This window comes from Doryrhamphus excisus, linkage group LG5 (assembly GCF_037039965.1).
Source record: "Doryrhamphus excisus strain RoL-2023G ecotype Guam linkage group LG5, RoL_Dexc_Guam_v1.1, whole genome shotgun sequence".
Classification (NCBI taxonomy): Eukaryota; Metazoa; Chordata; class Actinopteri; order Syngnathiformes; family Syngnathidae; genus Doryrhamphus; species Doryrhamphus excisus.
In genome coordinates this window covers 4,914,097-4,927,500 of record NC_136361.1, presented here as the reverse complement: position 1 = coordinate 4,927,500, position 13,404 = coordinate 4,914,097, and the positions used below count along the sequence as shown (strand labels likewise).

General features: G+C 35.0%; 1 protein-coding gene across 2 annotated transcripts in view; it reads right to left on the bottom strand.

Moving 5' to 3' along the window:
* cntnap2a (contactin associated protein 2a) overlaps positions 1-13,404 on the bottom strand; it is a 350,688-nt gene that overhangs the window by 159,045 nt on the left and 178,239 nt on the right. For both annotated transcript variants that reach the window (XM_058059946.2, XM_058059947.2), the window contains exons 5-7: positions 4,542-4,594; positions 3,253-3,403; positions 2,933-3,117 (exon numbers count right to left, since the gene is read on the bottom strand). In XM_058059946.2, the coding sequence (XP_057915929.2) occupies positions 2,933-3,117; positions 3,253-3,403; positions 4,542-4,594 (389 nt within the window). The remainder of the gene's footprint in view (positions 1-2,932; positions 3,118-3,252; positions 3,404-4,541; positions 4,595-13,404) is intronic.

Sequence of the window (13,404 nt, the reverse complement as noted above, 5' to 3'; positions counted from 1 at the left end):
TGGAGAGTAGCGACTTCTGGTTCTGGGTGAGAAGTAGTGACTTTGGACTCTGGGTGAAATGTAGTTCCTTTGGACTATGAGTGGAGAGTAGTGACTTTGGACTCTGGGTGGAAAGCAGCAACTTTGGACTCTATGTGGAAAGTAGTGACTTCGGACTCTGAGTGGAAAAAGTAGTGACTTTCAATCATGGCTGGAGAGTAGCGACTTCTGGTTTTGGGTGAAAAGTAATGACTTTCAGTTCTGGGTGGAGAGTAGCCACTTCTGGTTTCGGGTGGGAAGTCATGACTTCTGGTTCCCGGTGGAGAGTAGCGACTTCAGGTTCCCGGTGAAGAGTACCAGTGGAAAATATTTACTATTTTGCAAGTATAGTGACTTTTGATTCGGGGGTAAAAGTAGTGACTTCTGGTTCGAGGTGGAGAGTTTGGTTTTGGGTATTCTGGAGAATTCTGCTTCATGTAATGCGCCGACTTTTGCCATTGAAATTTTCGTTCTTTTTCGGCTTTTCCCTTCAGGGGTCCTACATCATCAACATTTTCACAGTACGTACTATATAGTGTTAATTGTATGACCTAAGTACTATTCACAGTAATAGTGACAGTTTCTGGTATGTTTACAAACATTCCAGTTTTAATTGTGACGATCTGAGCTCTGCTACGGTTCTACTATCGGATAGGAAGTAAATCGTAAATAATTACAGACATATCGTGACAGCTGGAGCAATGAGACAAGCCAGTTAAAGAAACTGATGGGTGTTTGGAGCCCAGGGGTAGAAAGGTGGATGCTAATAAAGTGACATCTTTGAGGAAGCTGGAGGGATAGACACAAACCTCAAACAGATGGAAACCGAATTGCTCATTTTTCCATATATCGTCAGTTTTACATTTGAAGGACTTGCAGCAATTATTCGATTCCGACCACGGGTGGGCACAAATAAAACCGGATATTTAGTCGCTAAGCTAAAATCGGAGAGCGGAAGTTCCAGTGTGTGAACAAACACACAGTTGTATAGATTCCCCAGAAGATCCCTTTAATTGAAGATCACTTTAATTGTCCTGCCTGGATTCTCAATGTCCGATCCTACACACACATGCATAAACATCAATACAACCTCACACACACACAAACATTACACAACAGCAAGCAAACATGTAATCAGATTACACACTTCCATACCACTTTCCAAAGAAAATCAATTTCCTGTTTTAAGTATTATTATTATGCAAAGTCACTGAATTCCATTACTGAACGACGTTAATTATGTGAGTGTTATGGATTAGCATCATATTAGAGTGTAAAGTCAATATCTCATTTCCTGTGTGCTATCATTTTTATTATGGATATAATAAAGACTATCAGTGATGAGCAGGAATATTTGCATGACTTAAATCCAAGACCCGTTCCGATAAAGTGGAGACATTTATTTTATTTTGTATGCCTCGGTTTTCGCAGGATTCGACAAAAAAAACATTCACTGCATCGACGAAGAAACTAGTTCGAATACTAACTACGTATTGAGTGCTCAAATATAGTATGATTTTGGATAGTGGGTCTGGACACTACAGACAGATTCCAGCCAGCACACTGGAGTAACAATAGACTTGCAGACTAGTGGTGTGTCGCTCATGAACGAACGGAATGAACGAGGTCACCGCCCCTAAAATACCCGTTCAGTCCGTTCAGTTGCAAATCATTTTTTTTGATTGGCTGGAGTGTCAGTTCATCGTTCGTTTTGCAGGGCGGGACTATCTGTGTCTTATCCTATCGTCGCGCCTCTATTGCACAAAGCACATTTAATATAATAATTATAATAATAATTATATATATATATAAAACAAAATAAAAATTAATAAAATGAAAAAAAATTATATTCGGAAAGCAGGAAGTGAACAAATGTAACAGTTACTGATTGTAAAACTACCAGATGGAGGGGTACATTTAATATTTAATATAATAACAATAATAATAATAATAAGAAAAATATTAATAATAAATATATATGATATAATATAATAAAAACAAATAAAATAAAACAAAAAAAACTTATAAAATGAAAAATAAATAATAATTATATTAGGAAAGCAGGAAGTGAACAAATTTAACAGTTACTGATTGTAAAACTACCAGATGGAGGGGTACATTTAATATGTAATATAATCATAATAATAATAATAATAATAATAATAATAATAATAATAATAATAATAATAATAATAATAATAATAATAATAATAATAATATATAAAATAAAAACAAAATAAAACAAAAATAAAACAAAATAAAAATTAATAAAATAAAAAATTAATAATTATATTAGGAAAGCAGGAAGTGAACAAATGTAACAGTTACTGATTGTAAAATTACCAGATGGAGGGGTACATTTAATATAATAATAATAAATATATATATAAATATAATATGTATATAATATAATAAAAACAAATAAAATAAAACTAAAATAAAGCAAAATAAAAATGAATAAAATTAAAAAATATATATTAGGAAAGCAGGAAGTGAACAAATGTAACAGTTACTAATTGTAAAAGTACCAGATGGAGGGGTAGGATTTAATAAGCTTTGCTTCTTCCTACTCCTTTTGGACATGTGGAACTGTGAACTGATTATGTGATGCATTCAATTGTAATCTGATGCATGTTCAAATGAAATTAAACCATTACCATTACCATATACTTGATATTTAGGGCTGTAGGGTTTGGGCTTTTTACATTTATATTGTTTATTTTAATATTTTTTTATGTTTAATATATATTTGCATTGTTTGTTTACATTTTGTACGTTTTAAAGATTTATATTCTTTGTTATTATGACAATAATTTTATATTACAAGGGACGTGGAAAAAAATGTGTACCTCGAATTACTCTAATGGGTGTTGATTTAGCATGTAGAGTACCATACGTAAACATGGCAACCAACCTCATAATCCAAGTCGAGGTGATCGAACTCTCCGTTGGTCCTGAAGTGCTGAGTATGTCTGTCCAAGGTGAAGTTGACATTCCGGCGGTAGCGTTCAATCACCACCGAGTGCCAGTGGTTGTCATCCAGGAGGCTGCCCGTGGTCACTGAGGTATGACCCACGATGGATCCGTACTGGTTGCTGCCTGTAATGGACATGACAGTAGTATGAGTAATTGACTTGACGTCACAGGGTACCGGTACCATAGCAACCGATTCCCATCCATTTGTTGTCCTTTTTCTTCTGAAGATATATTTTTTCCGGTTTATGTTTTTCCTACCCAGATTGATCTGCAACTGCAGTTTCGCCTTGCGGAGCTCCAAGGTGATGTAGTCCCCTTGTTGTCCCTCCCCATGCAGGATCACTCCCTCGCTCTCCGACGTCTTGAACCTCAGTGCGATTACATCCTTGATGAGTTTCATCTTCTTCACCTAGACAACACAATTGGACAAAGCGGCGTTTGACACGAATATAAGATGACGGGGGGTGCTGGAGCCTATCCCAGATGTCTTTGGGCGAGAGGCGGGATACACCCTGGACTGATCGCCAGCCAATCACACTCACATCCATGGAGTCGCTAATTAACCTAGCATGTTTTGTCCCTGGAGAAAACCTACGCATGCACAGGGAGAACATGCAAATTCCACACAGAGATGGTCAAGGGTGGAATCGAACTCGGGTCTCCTAGCTGTGAGGCCTGCGTGCTAACCACTTAAACGCCGTTCAGCCTATGGCACTAACATTCATTCATTCATTCATTCATTTTTTACCGCTTATCCTTACGAGGGTCACGGGGGTGCTGGAGCCTTATTTTCTTGATACTATGGCCAGGAGGTGGGGGGGGGCTACATAACTGAGTCACCTTTGTTGCCTCTAATATAATAAAATAATAATCATCCATTCATTCATTTTCAAAAGTGTCATCTTACAAACAACATTAACATCATCACACAGCAACTTAACACCCAAAAGATACCATTCATTCATTCATTTTCTACCGCTTATCCTCACAAGGGTTGCAGTGGGGTGCTGGAGCCTATCCCAGCTGTCTTCGGGCGAGAGGCGGGGTACACCCTGGACTGGTGGCCAGCCAATCACAGGGCAACTGATAAATTTATGAATGCAAACGAATTACAGAAAGTAATTATTATTATTATTATTATTATCAGAAAGTCAGTATGGATACAGAGCGAACATTACGGAGGAAATCACTAACTAATAAAATCACTAATATAATAAAATAAATAAATAAAATTACATTGAAAAAATAAAAAAATTAAACAAAAATTTTTAAAATTTCATTAAAAATAACAAAAATAAATAAAAATAAAATTGTATAAAATAAAATAAAAAAAACAACTTAAATTGTATTAGGAAAGCAGGAAGTGAACAAATGTAACAGTTACTGATTGTAAAAGTAAAAGTGAGTGTGCATGGTTGTTTGTCTATATGTGTCCTGTGATTGGTTGGCGACCAGTCCAGGGTGTACCCGACTTCTCGCCCGAAATCCGCTCTCGACTCAATACTATATACTCTATACTATATACGTACTATACTGTGATACAATACCTTAAAACGATAGGAGATGACACCCTGTCCGTCAAAGTTGATCATGTCCGCCCCTAAAAAAAAGAGACAAAAAAGCATTAGTACACTACTACACTACTTTTAAGAAGTACCCTGTGTGCTGCGTAGCATCAGAAGTGACAGTTTTCCAAAAGGATTCCGAAGATGCGCACGGAAAGGAATGACATGCACAAAGGTGGCAGAAGGGGGCGGTGCCAATTGTCAGATGCGATTTTGTAGGAGATTTTAAAGATGAAGAGAAATAAAGTGCGGTGATTCAAGTCGTCTTCAATTTTCGCTAACCACCTGTTCAAGAGGAGTGTGTGTGTGTGTGATGGGATTATAAAAAAAGACTGAATTATTTTCGAGATATTTCATGGTCAACTGTAGGGAAAAGCATAAAAGGCGCTTAAGAGTGGTTTTGAAATCGGGTGTAAAAGGGGGAAAATAGCTGGAACAGATGGAAGGCAATGTAATGCAAGTAATGTGAAGACTACACTGGAGAAATCCATGGTTCCACCGAGAGTCAAAGGTGGTCTATCATCCATCACATTTATATTCTGATGTGAGCCCCTCCACATGTAGTGGATCCCCCAAAATGATCCCCTGTTCCTCAACCCTGATGGCTCTTTCTTTCCACCCGCTCATGCTCGCTCCCGGCTATGTTCACTTCGGAGTCTCAACCAGCTGACGGTTTTCTAATGGCTTCATGAGGTGGGGAAGCTAACGGAGGGTACAAACTCTAGATTCAGGGGTTCCCAAACTTTACCAACTCTTAATAATAATAATAATTGTTTAGTTAATAATAATAATAATACAAATCGTTATTATTATTATTACTTTTATTATTTAATAAATTACAATATAATTATAAAATTATGAAATATAATTAGAAAATGATAATAATAATTATTAGAATTATCAATAATAATTATATATATACACATATATAATAATATTATTATATATTATATAATATTAATATATAATGATGATTGATTATGATGATGTTTATTATATTATATTTATTTTATTTATTTGTATTTATTTACTTATTTATTAGTATTTTAAAAATAATCATCATCATAATAATAATATTACATATATACTACTTCTAATAATAATCATGAATAGTACCCCCCTCTTGTTATTATTAATAATAATTAAAAATAATCCCTATTAATAATAATATATAATAATAATAATTATGTAGAACCTGAAAAAGTCCTGGCGGTGGGGCTAATTTGAGGAATTTTATTATTTTTTTATTAATAATTTTATTATTATTCATTATTAATAATAATATCATAATAATAATAAGAGTAAAATCATAATAATAAGAGTAAAATAATACTAATAATTATTATTTTTTATTAATAATAATTTTATTATTATTTTTTATTAATAATAATATTACTACTACTAATAATAAGAGTAAAATAATAATAATAATTATTATTATTGTATTTTAAATATTATTATATATTAAATGATATTATTTTACTCTTATAATAATAATAATAATTATTATTATTATTATTAGTAGTAGTAGTAGTATTATTATTTAATAATTGTTTTAAATTATTTAATTTATTAATTATTTATTATTATTATTACTTTGGCCTATTTTTTTTAATGTGAACTCCGTGAACTCATAATTCCAATCAAGCTAACATATTTTTTTCTTAGCCATTGCTTTTTATGTCTGTGGGGGTGGGTGGGGGGGGGGATTGATTGAACTTTAGTAGTTGTTACTCACTGACATGGAACCCTCTCCTACGCCTTGCTTTTGTTGACTGTTGAGGATTCTCGGTAGTTTTGAGAATAAGGAAGTGTTCTTCCAAGGACGACTGCTTTACAAGTGGGAGATACATTGTGTATATGGTGTTGGAGTGCTGCCCTTCATATGTGAAAACGTATAAATAAAGTTTTTAAAAAAAAGTTCAGAGTCTGTGTACATCTGAGAAGACGCTACACTTGCCCGTGTCCAACGTCAGAGAGTTGAAATATATTAGTTACTGTCATTATTTGAAGCTGGGTAGTCATAATAACGCTGTATGATTGGGTAACACAAGTATGAAGTTGACTATAGGGGTGTTATTTCATGTCTACAGAGCTCTAATAATGTTGCTATTTGTCACGCCCTGTGTGGGTTCCTGCGTGGCAGTTTGTCTATGTTCCCTGTCTGGGCTTTGGTTTCCTTTTTGGACACTCTTATTTTGTATTGTACTTCCTGTTTTTGCCCTGTCTTCCTTCGTTGTCCCAATCATCCACACCTGTCCCTAATTTGTGTCTATTTAGTTCAGGTGTGTGCGTCTCCCTGTGTTGGATCATTGTTAGTTTGTCCTTCAGCTAGTTGAGTTGTGTTTCCTTTTGCTGCTATTTATAGCTAAAATGAATATTATTTTACCTGCATTTGGTCCTGCTCTCTGCATCCTGAGTTATTATGTGTTTTTATGTGTTATTTTTGAAGCTGAATAACCATAGTGAGGCTGGATCATGAAGTTGACTATAGGGGTGTTATTCCATGTCTACAGAGATCTAATATTCATTGGGTAATACAAGTAGGAAGTTGACTATAGGGGTGTTATTTCATGTCTACAGAGCTCTAATATTGATTGGGTAATACAAGTATGAATTTGACTATAGGGGTGTTATTTCATGTCTACAGAGTTCTAATATTGATTGGGTAATACAAGCATGAAGTTGACTATAGGGGTGTTATTTCATGTCTGCAGAGCTCTAATAATGTTGCTATTGCCGTTAATGTGTTATTTTTTAAGCTGAATAATCATAGTGAGGCTGGATGATTGGTTATAACAAGCATGAAGTTTACTATAGGGGTGTTATTTCATGTCTACAGAGCTCTAATATTGATTGGGTAATACAAGTATGAATTTGACTATAGGGGTGTTATTTCATGTCTACAGAGCTCTAGTATTGATTGGGTAATACAAGTATGAAGTTTACTATAGGGGTGTTATTTCATGCCTACAGAGCTCTAGTATTGATTGGGTAATACAAGCATGAAGTTGACTATAGGGGTGTTATTTCATGTCTACAGAGCTCTAATAATGTTGCTATTGCCGTTAATGTGTTATTTTTAAGCTGAATAATCGTAGTGAGGCTGGATGATTGGTTATAACAAGCATGAAGTTTACTATAGGGGTGTTATTTCATGTCTACAGAGCTCTAATATTGATTGGGTAATACAAGTATGAATTTGACTATAGGGGTGTTATTTCATGCCTACAGAGCTCTAGTATTGATTGGGTAATACAAGCATGAAGTTGACTATAGGGGTGTTATTTCATGTCTGCGGAGCTCTAATAATGTTGCTATTGCCGTTAATGTGTTATTTTTGAAGCTGAATAACCACAGTGAGGCTGGATGATTGGTTAATACAAGCATGAAGTTTACTATAGGGGTGTTATTTCATGTCTACAGAGCTCTAATATTCATTGGGTAATACAAGTAGGAAGTTGACTATAGGGGTGTTATTTCATGTCTACAGAGCTCTAGTATTGATTGGGTAATACAAGCATGAAGTTGACTATAGGGGTGTTATTTCATGCCTACAGAGCTCTAGTATTGATTGGGTAATACAAGCAGGAAGTTGACTATAGGGGTGTTATTTCATGTCTACGGAGCTCTAATAATGTTGCTATTGCCGTTAATGTGTTATTTTTTTAAGCTGAATAATCATAATGAGGCCGGATGATTGGTTATAACAAGCATGAAGTTTACTATAGGGGTGTTATTTCATGTCTACAGAGCTCTAATATTGATTGGGTAATACAAGTATGAATTTGACTATAGGGGTGTTATTTCATGTCTACAGAGCTCTAATATTGATTGGGTAATACAAGCATGAAGTTGACTATAGGGGTGTTATTTCATGCCTACAGAGCTCTAGTATTGATTAGGTAATACAAGTAGGAAGTTGACTATAGGGGTGTTATTTCATGTCTACGGAGCTCTAATAATGTTGCTATTGCCGTTAATGTGTTATTTTTTAAGCTGAATAATCATAGTGAGGCTGGATGATTGGTTATAACAAGCATGAAGTTTACTATAGGGGTGTTATTTCATGTCTACAGAGCTCTAATATTGATTGGGTAATACAAGTATGAATTTGACTATAGGGGTGTTATTTCATGTCTACGGAGCTCTAATATTGATTGGGTAATACAAGTGTGAAGTTGACTATAGGGGTGTTATTTCATGTCTACAGAGCTCTAATATTGATTGGGTAATACAAGTGTGAAGTTGACTATAGGGGTGTTATTTCATGCCTACAGAGCTCTAGTATTGATTGGGTAATACAAGCATGAAGTTGACTATAGGGGTGTTATTTCATGTCTACAGAGCTCTAATAATGTTGCTATTGCCGTTAATGTGTTATTTTTAAGCTGAATAATCGTAGTGAGGCTGGATGATTGGTTATAACAAGCATGAAGTTTACTATAGGGGTGTTATTTCATGTCTACAGAGCTCTAATATTGATTGGGTAATACAAGTATGAATTTGACTATAGGGGTGTTATTTCATGCCTACAGAGCTCTAGCATTGATTGGGTAATACAAGCATGAAGTTGACTATAGGGGTGTTATTTCATGTCTGCGGAGCTCTAATAATGTTGCTATTGCCGTTAATGTGTTATTTTTGAAGCTGAATAACCACAGTGAGGCTGGATGATTGGTTAATACAAGCATGAAGTTTACTATAGGGGTGTTATTTCATGTCTACAGAGCTCTAATATTCATTGGGTAATACAAGTAGGAAGTTGACTATAGGGGTGTTATTTCATGTCTACAGAGCTCTAGTATTGATTGGGTAATACAAGCATGAAGTTGACTATAGGGGTGTTATTTCATGCCTACAGAGCTCTAGTATTGATTGGGTAATACAAGCAGGAAGTTGACTATAGGGGTGTTATTTCATGTCTACGGAGCTCTAATAATGTTGCTATTGCCGTTAATGTGTTATTTTTTTAAGCTGAATAATCATAATGAGGCCGGATGATTGGATATAACAAGCATGAAGTTTACTATAGGGGTGTTATTTCATGTCTACAGAGCTCTAATATTGATTGGGTAATACAAGTATGAATTTGACTATAGGGGTGTTATTTCATGTCTACAGAGCTCTAATATTGATTGGGTAATACAAGCATGAAGTTGACTATAGGGGTGTTATTTCATGCCTACAGAGCTCTAGTATTGATTAGGTAATACAAGTAGGAAGTTGACTATAGGGGTGTTATTTCATGTCTACGGAGCTCTAATAATGTTGCTATTGCCGTTAATGTGTTATTTTTTAAGCTGAATAATCATAGTGAGGCTGGATGATTGGTTATAACAAGCATGAAGTTTACTATAGGGGTGTTATTTCATGTCTACAGAGCTCTAATATTGATTGGGTAATACAAGTATGAATTTGACTATAGGGGTGTTATTTCATGTCTACGGAGCTCTAATATTGATTGGGTAATACAAGTGTGAAGTTGACTATAGGGGTGTTATTTCATGTCTACAGAGCTCTAATATTGATTGGGTAATACAAGTGTGAAGTTGACTATAGGGGTGTTATTTCATGCCTACAGAGCTCTAGTATTGATTGGGTAATACAAGCATGAAGTTGACTATAGGGGTGTTATTTCATGTCTACAGAGCTCTAATAATGTTGCTATTGCCGTTAATGTGTTATTTTTAAGCTGAATAATCGTAGTGAGGCTGGATGATTGGTTATAACAAGCATGAAGTTTACTATAGGGGTGTTATTTCATGTCTACAGAGCTCTAATATTGATTGGGTAATACAAGTATGAATTTGACTATAGGGGTGTTATTTCATGTCTACAGAGCTCTAATATTGATTGGGTAATACAAGCATGAAGTTGGCTATAGGGGTGTTATTTCATGTCTACGGAGCTCTAATATTGATTGGGTAATACAAGCATGAATTTGACTATAGGGGTGTTATTTCATGTCTACAGAGCTCTAATATTGATTGGGTAATACAAGTGTGAAGTTGACTATAGGGGTGTTATTTCATGTCTACAGAGCTCTAATATTGATTGGGTAATACAAGCATGAAGTTGACTATAGGGGTGTTATTTTATGTCTACAAAGCTCTAATAATGTTGCTATTGCTGTTAATGTGTTATTTTTTAAGCTGAATAACCATAGTGAGGCTGGATGATTGGTTATAACAAGCATGAAGTTTACTATAGGGGTGTTATTTCATGTCTACAGTGCTCTAATATTGATTGGTTAATACAAGCATGAAGTTGACTATAGGGGTGTTATTTCATGTCTACAGAGCTCTAATAATGTTGCTATTGCCGTTAATGTTTTATTTTTTTAAGCTGAATAACCACAGTGAGGCTGGATGATTGGTTATAACAAGCATGAAGTTTACTATAGGGATGTTATTTCATGTCTACAGAGCTCTAATATTGATTGGGTAATACAAGCATGAAGTTGACTATAGGGGTGTTATTTCATGCCTACAGAGCTCTAGTGTTGATTAGGTAATACAAGTAGGAAGTTGAGTATAGGGGTGTTATTTCATGTCTACTGAGCTCTAATATGTTGCTATTGCCGTTAATGTGTTATTATTAAGCTGAATAACCACAGTGAGACTGGATGATTGGTTAATACAAGCATGAAGTTTACTATAGGGGTGTTATTTAATGTCTACAGAGCTCTAGTATTGATTGGGTAATACAAGCATGAAGTTGACTATAGGGGTGTTATTTCATGTCTACGGAGCTCTAATAATGTTGCTATTGCCGTTAATGTGTTATTTTTTAAGCTGAATAATCATAGTGAGGCTGGATGATTGGTTATAACAAGCATGAAGTTTACTATAGGGGTGTTATTTCATGTCTACAGAGCTCTAATATTGATTGGGTAATACAAGTATGAATTTGACTATAGGGGTGTTATTTCATGCCTACAGAGCTCTAGTATTGATTGGGTAATACAAGCATGAAGTTGACTATAGGGGTGTTATTTCATGTCTGCGGAGCTCTAATAATGTTGCTATTGCCGTTAATGTGTTATTTTTGAAGCTGAATAACCACAGTGAGGCTGGATGATTGGTTAATACAAGCATGAAGTTTACTATAGGGGTGTTATTTCATGCCTACAGAGCTCTAGTATTGATTAGGTAATACAAGTAGGAAGTTGACTATAGGGGTGTTATTTCATGTCTACGGAGCTCTAATAATGTTGCTATTGCCGTTAATGTGTTATTTTTTAAGCTGAATAATCATAGTGAGGCTGGATGATTGGTTATAACAAGCATGAAGTTTACTATAGGGGTGTTATTTCATGTCTACAGAGCTCTAATATTGATTGGGTAATACAAGTATGAATTTGACTATAGGGGTGTTATTTCATGTCTACGGAGCTCTAATATTGATTGGGTAATACAAGTGTGAAGTTGACTATAGGGGTGTTATTTCATGTCTACAGAGCTCTAATATTGATTGGGTAATACAAGTGTGAAGTTGACTATAGGGGTGTTATTTCATGCCTACAGAGCTCTAGTATTGATTGGGTAATACAAGCATGAAGTTGACTATAGGGGTGTTATTTCATGTCTACAGAGCTCTAATAATGTTGCTATTGCCGTTAATGTGTTATTTTTAAGCTGAATAATCGTAGTGAGGCTGGATGATTGGTTATAACAAGCATGAAGTTTACTATAGGGGTGTTATTTCATGTCTACAGAGCTCTAATATTGATTGGGTAATACAAGTATGAATTTGACTATAGGGGTGTTATTTCATGTCTACAGAGCTCTAATATTGATTGGGTAATACAAGCATGAAGTTGGCTATAGGGGTGTTATTTCATGTCTACGGAGCTCTAATATTGATTGGGTAATACAAGCATGAATTTGACTATAGGGGTGTTATTTCATGTCTACAGAGCTCTAATATTGATTGGGTAATACAAGTGTGAAGTTGACTATAGGGGTGTTATTTCATGTCTACAGAGCTCTAATATTGATTGGGTAATACAAGCATGAAGTTGACTATAGGGGTGTTATTTTATGTCTACAAAGCTCTAATAATGTTGCTATTGCTGTTAATGTGTTATTTTTTAAGCTGAATAACCATAGTGAGGCTGGATGATTGGTTATAACAAGCATGAAGTTTACTATAGGGGTGTTATTTCATGTCTACAGTGCTCTAATATTGATTGGTTAATACAAGCATGAAGTTGACTATAGGGGTGTTATTTCATGTCTACAGAGCTCTAATAATGTTGCTATTGCCGTTAATGTTTTATTTTTTTAAGCTGAATAACCACAGTGAGGCTGGATGATTGGTTATAACAAGCATGAAGTTTACTATAGGGATGTTATTTCATGTCTACAGAGCTCTAATATTGATTGGGTAATACAAGCATGAAGTTGACTATAGGGGTGTTATTTCATGCCTACAGAGCTCTAGTGTTGATTAGGTAATACAAGTAGGAAGTTGAGTATAGGGGTGTTATTTCATGTCTACTGAGCTCTAATATGTTGCTATTGCCGTTAATGTGTTATTATTAAGCTGAATAACCACAGTGAGACTGGATGATTGGTTAATACAAGCATGAAGTTTACTATAGGGGTGTTATTTAATGTCTACAGAGCTCTAGTATTGATTGGGTAATACAAGCATGAAGTTGACTATAGGGGTGTTATTTCATGTCTACGGAGCTCTAATAATGTTGCTATTGCCGTTAATGTGTTATTTTTTAAGCTGAATAATCATAGTGAGGCTGGATGATTGGTTATAACAAGCATGAAGTTGACTATAGGGGTGTTATTTCATGTCTACAGAGCTCTAATATTGATTGGGTAAT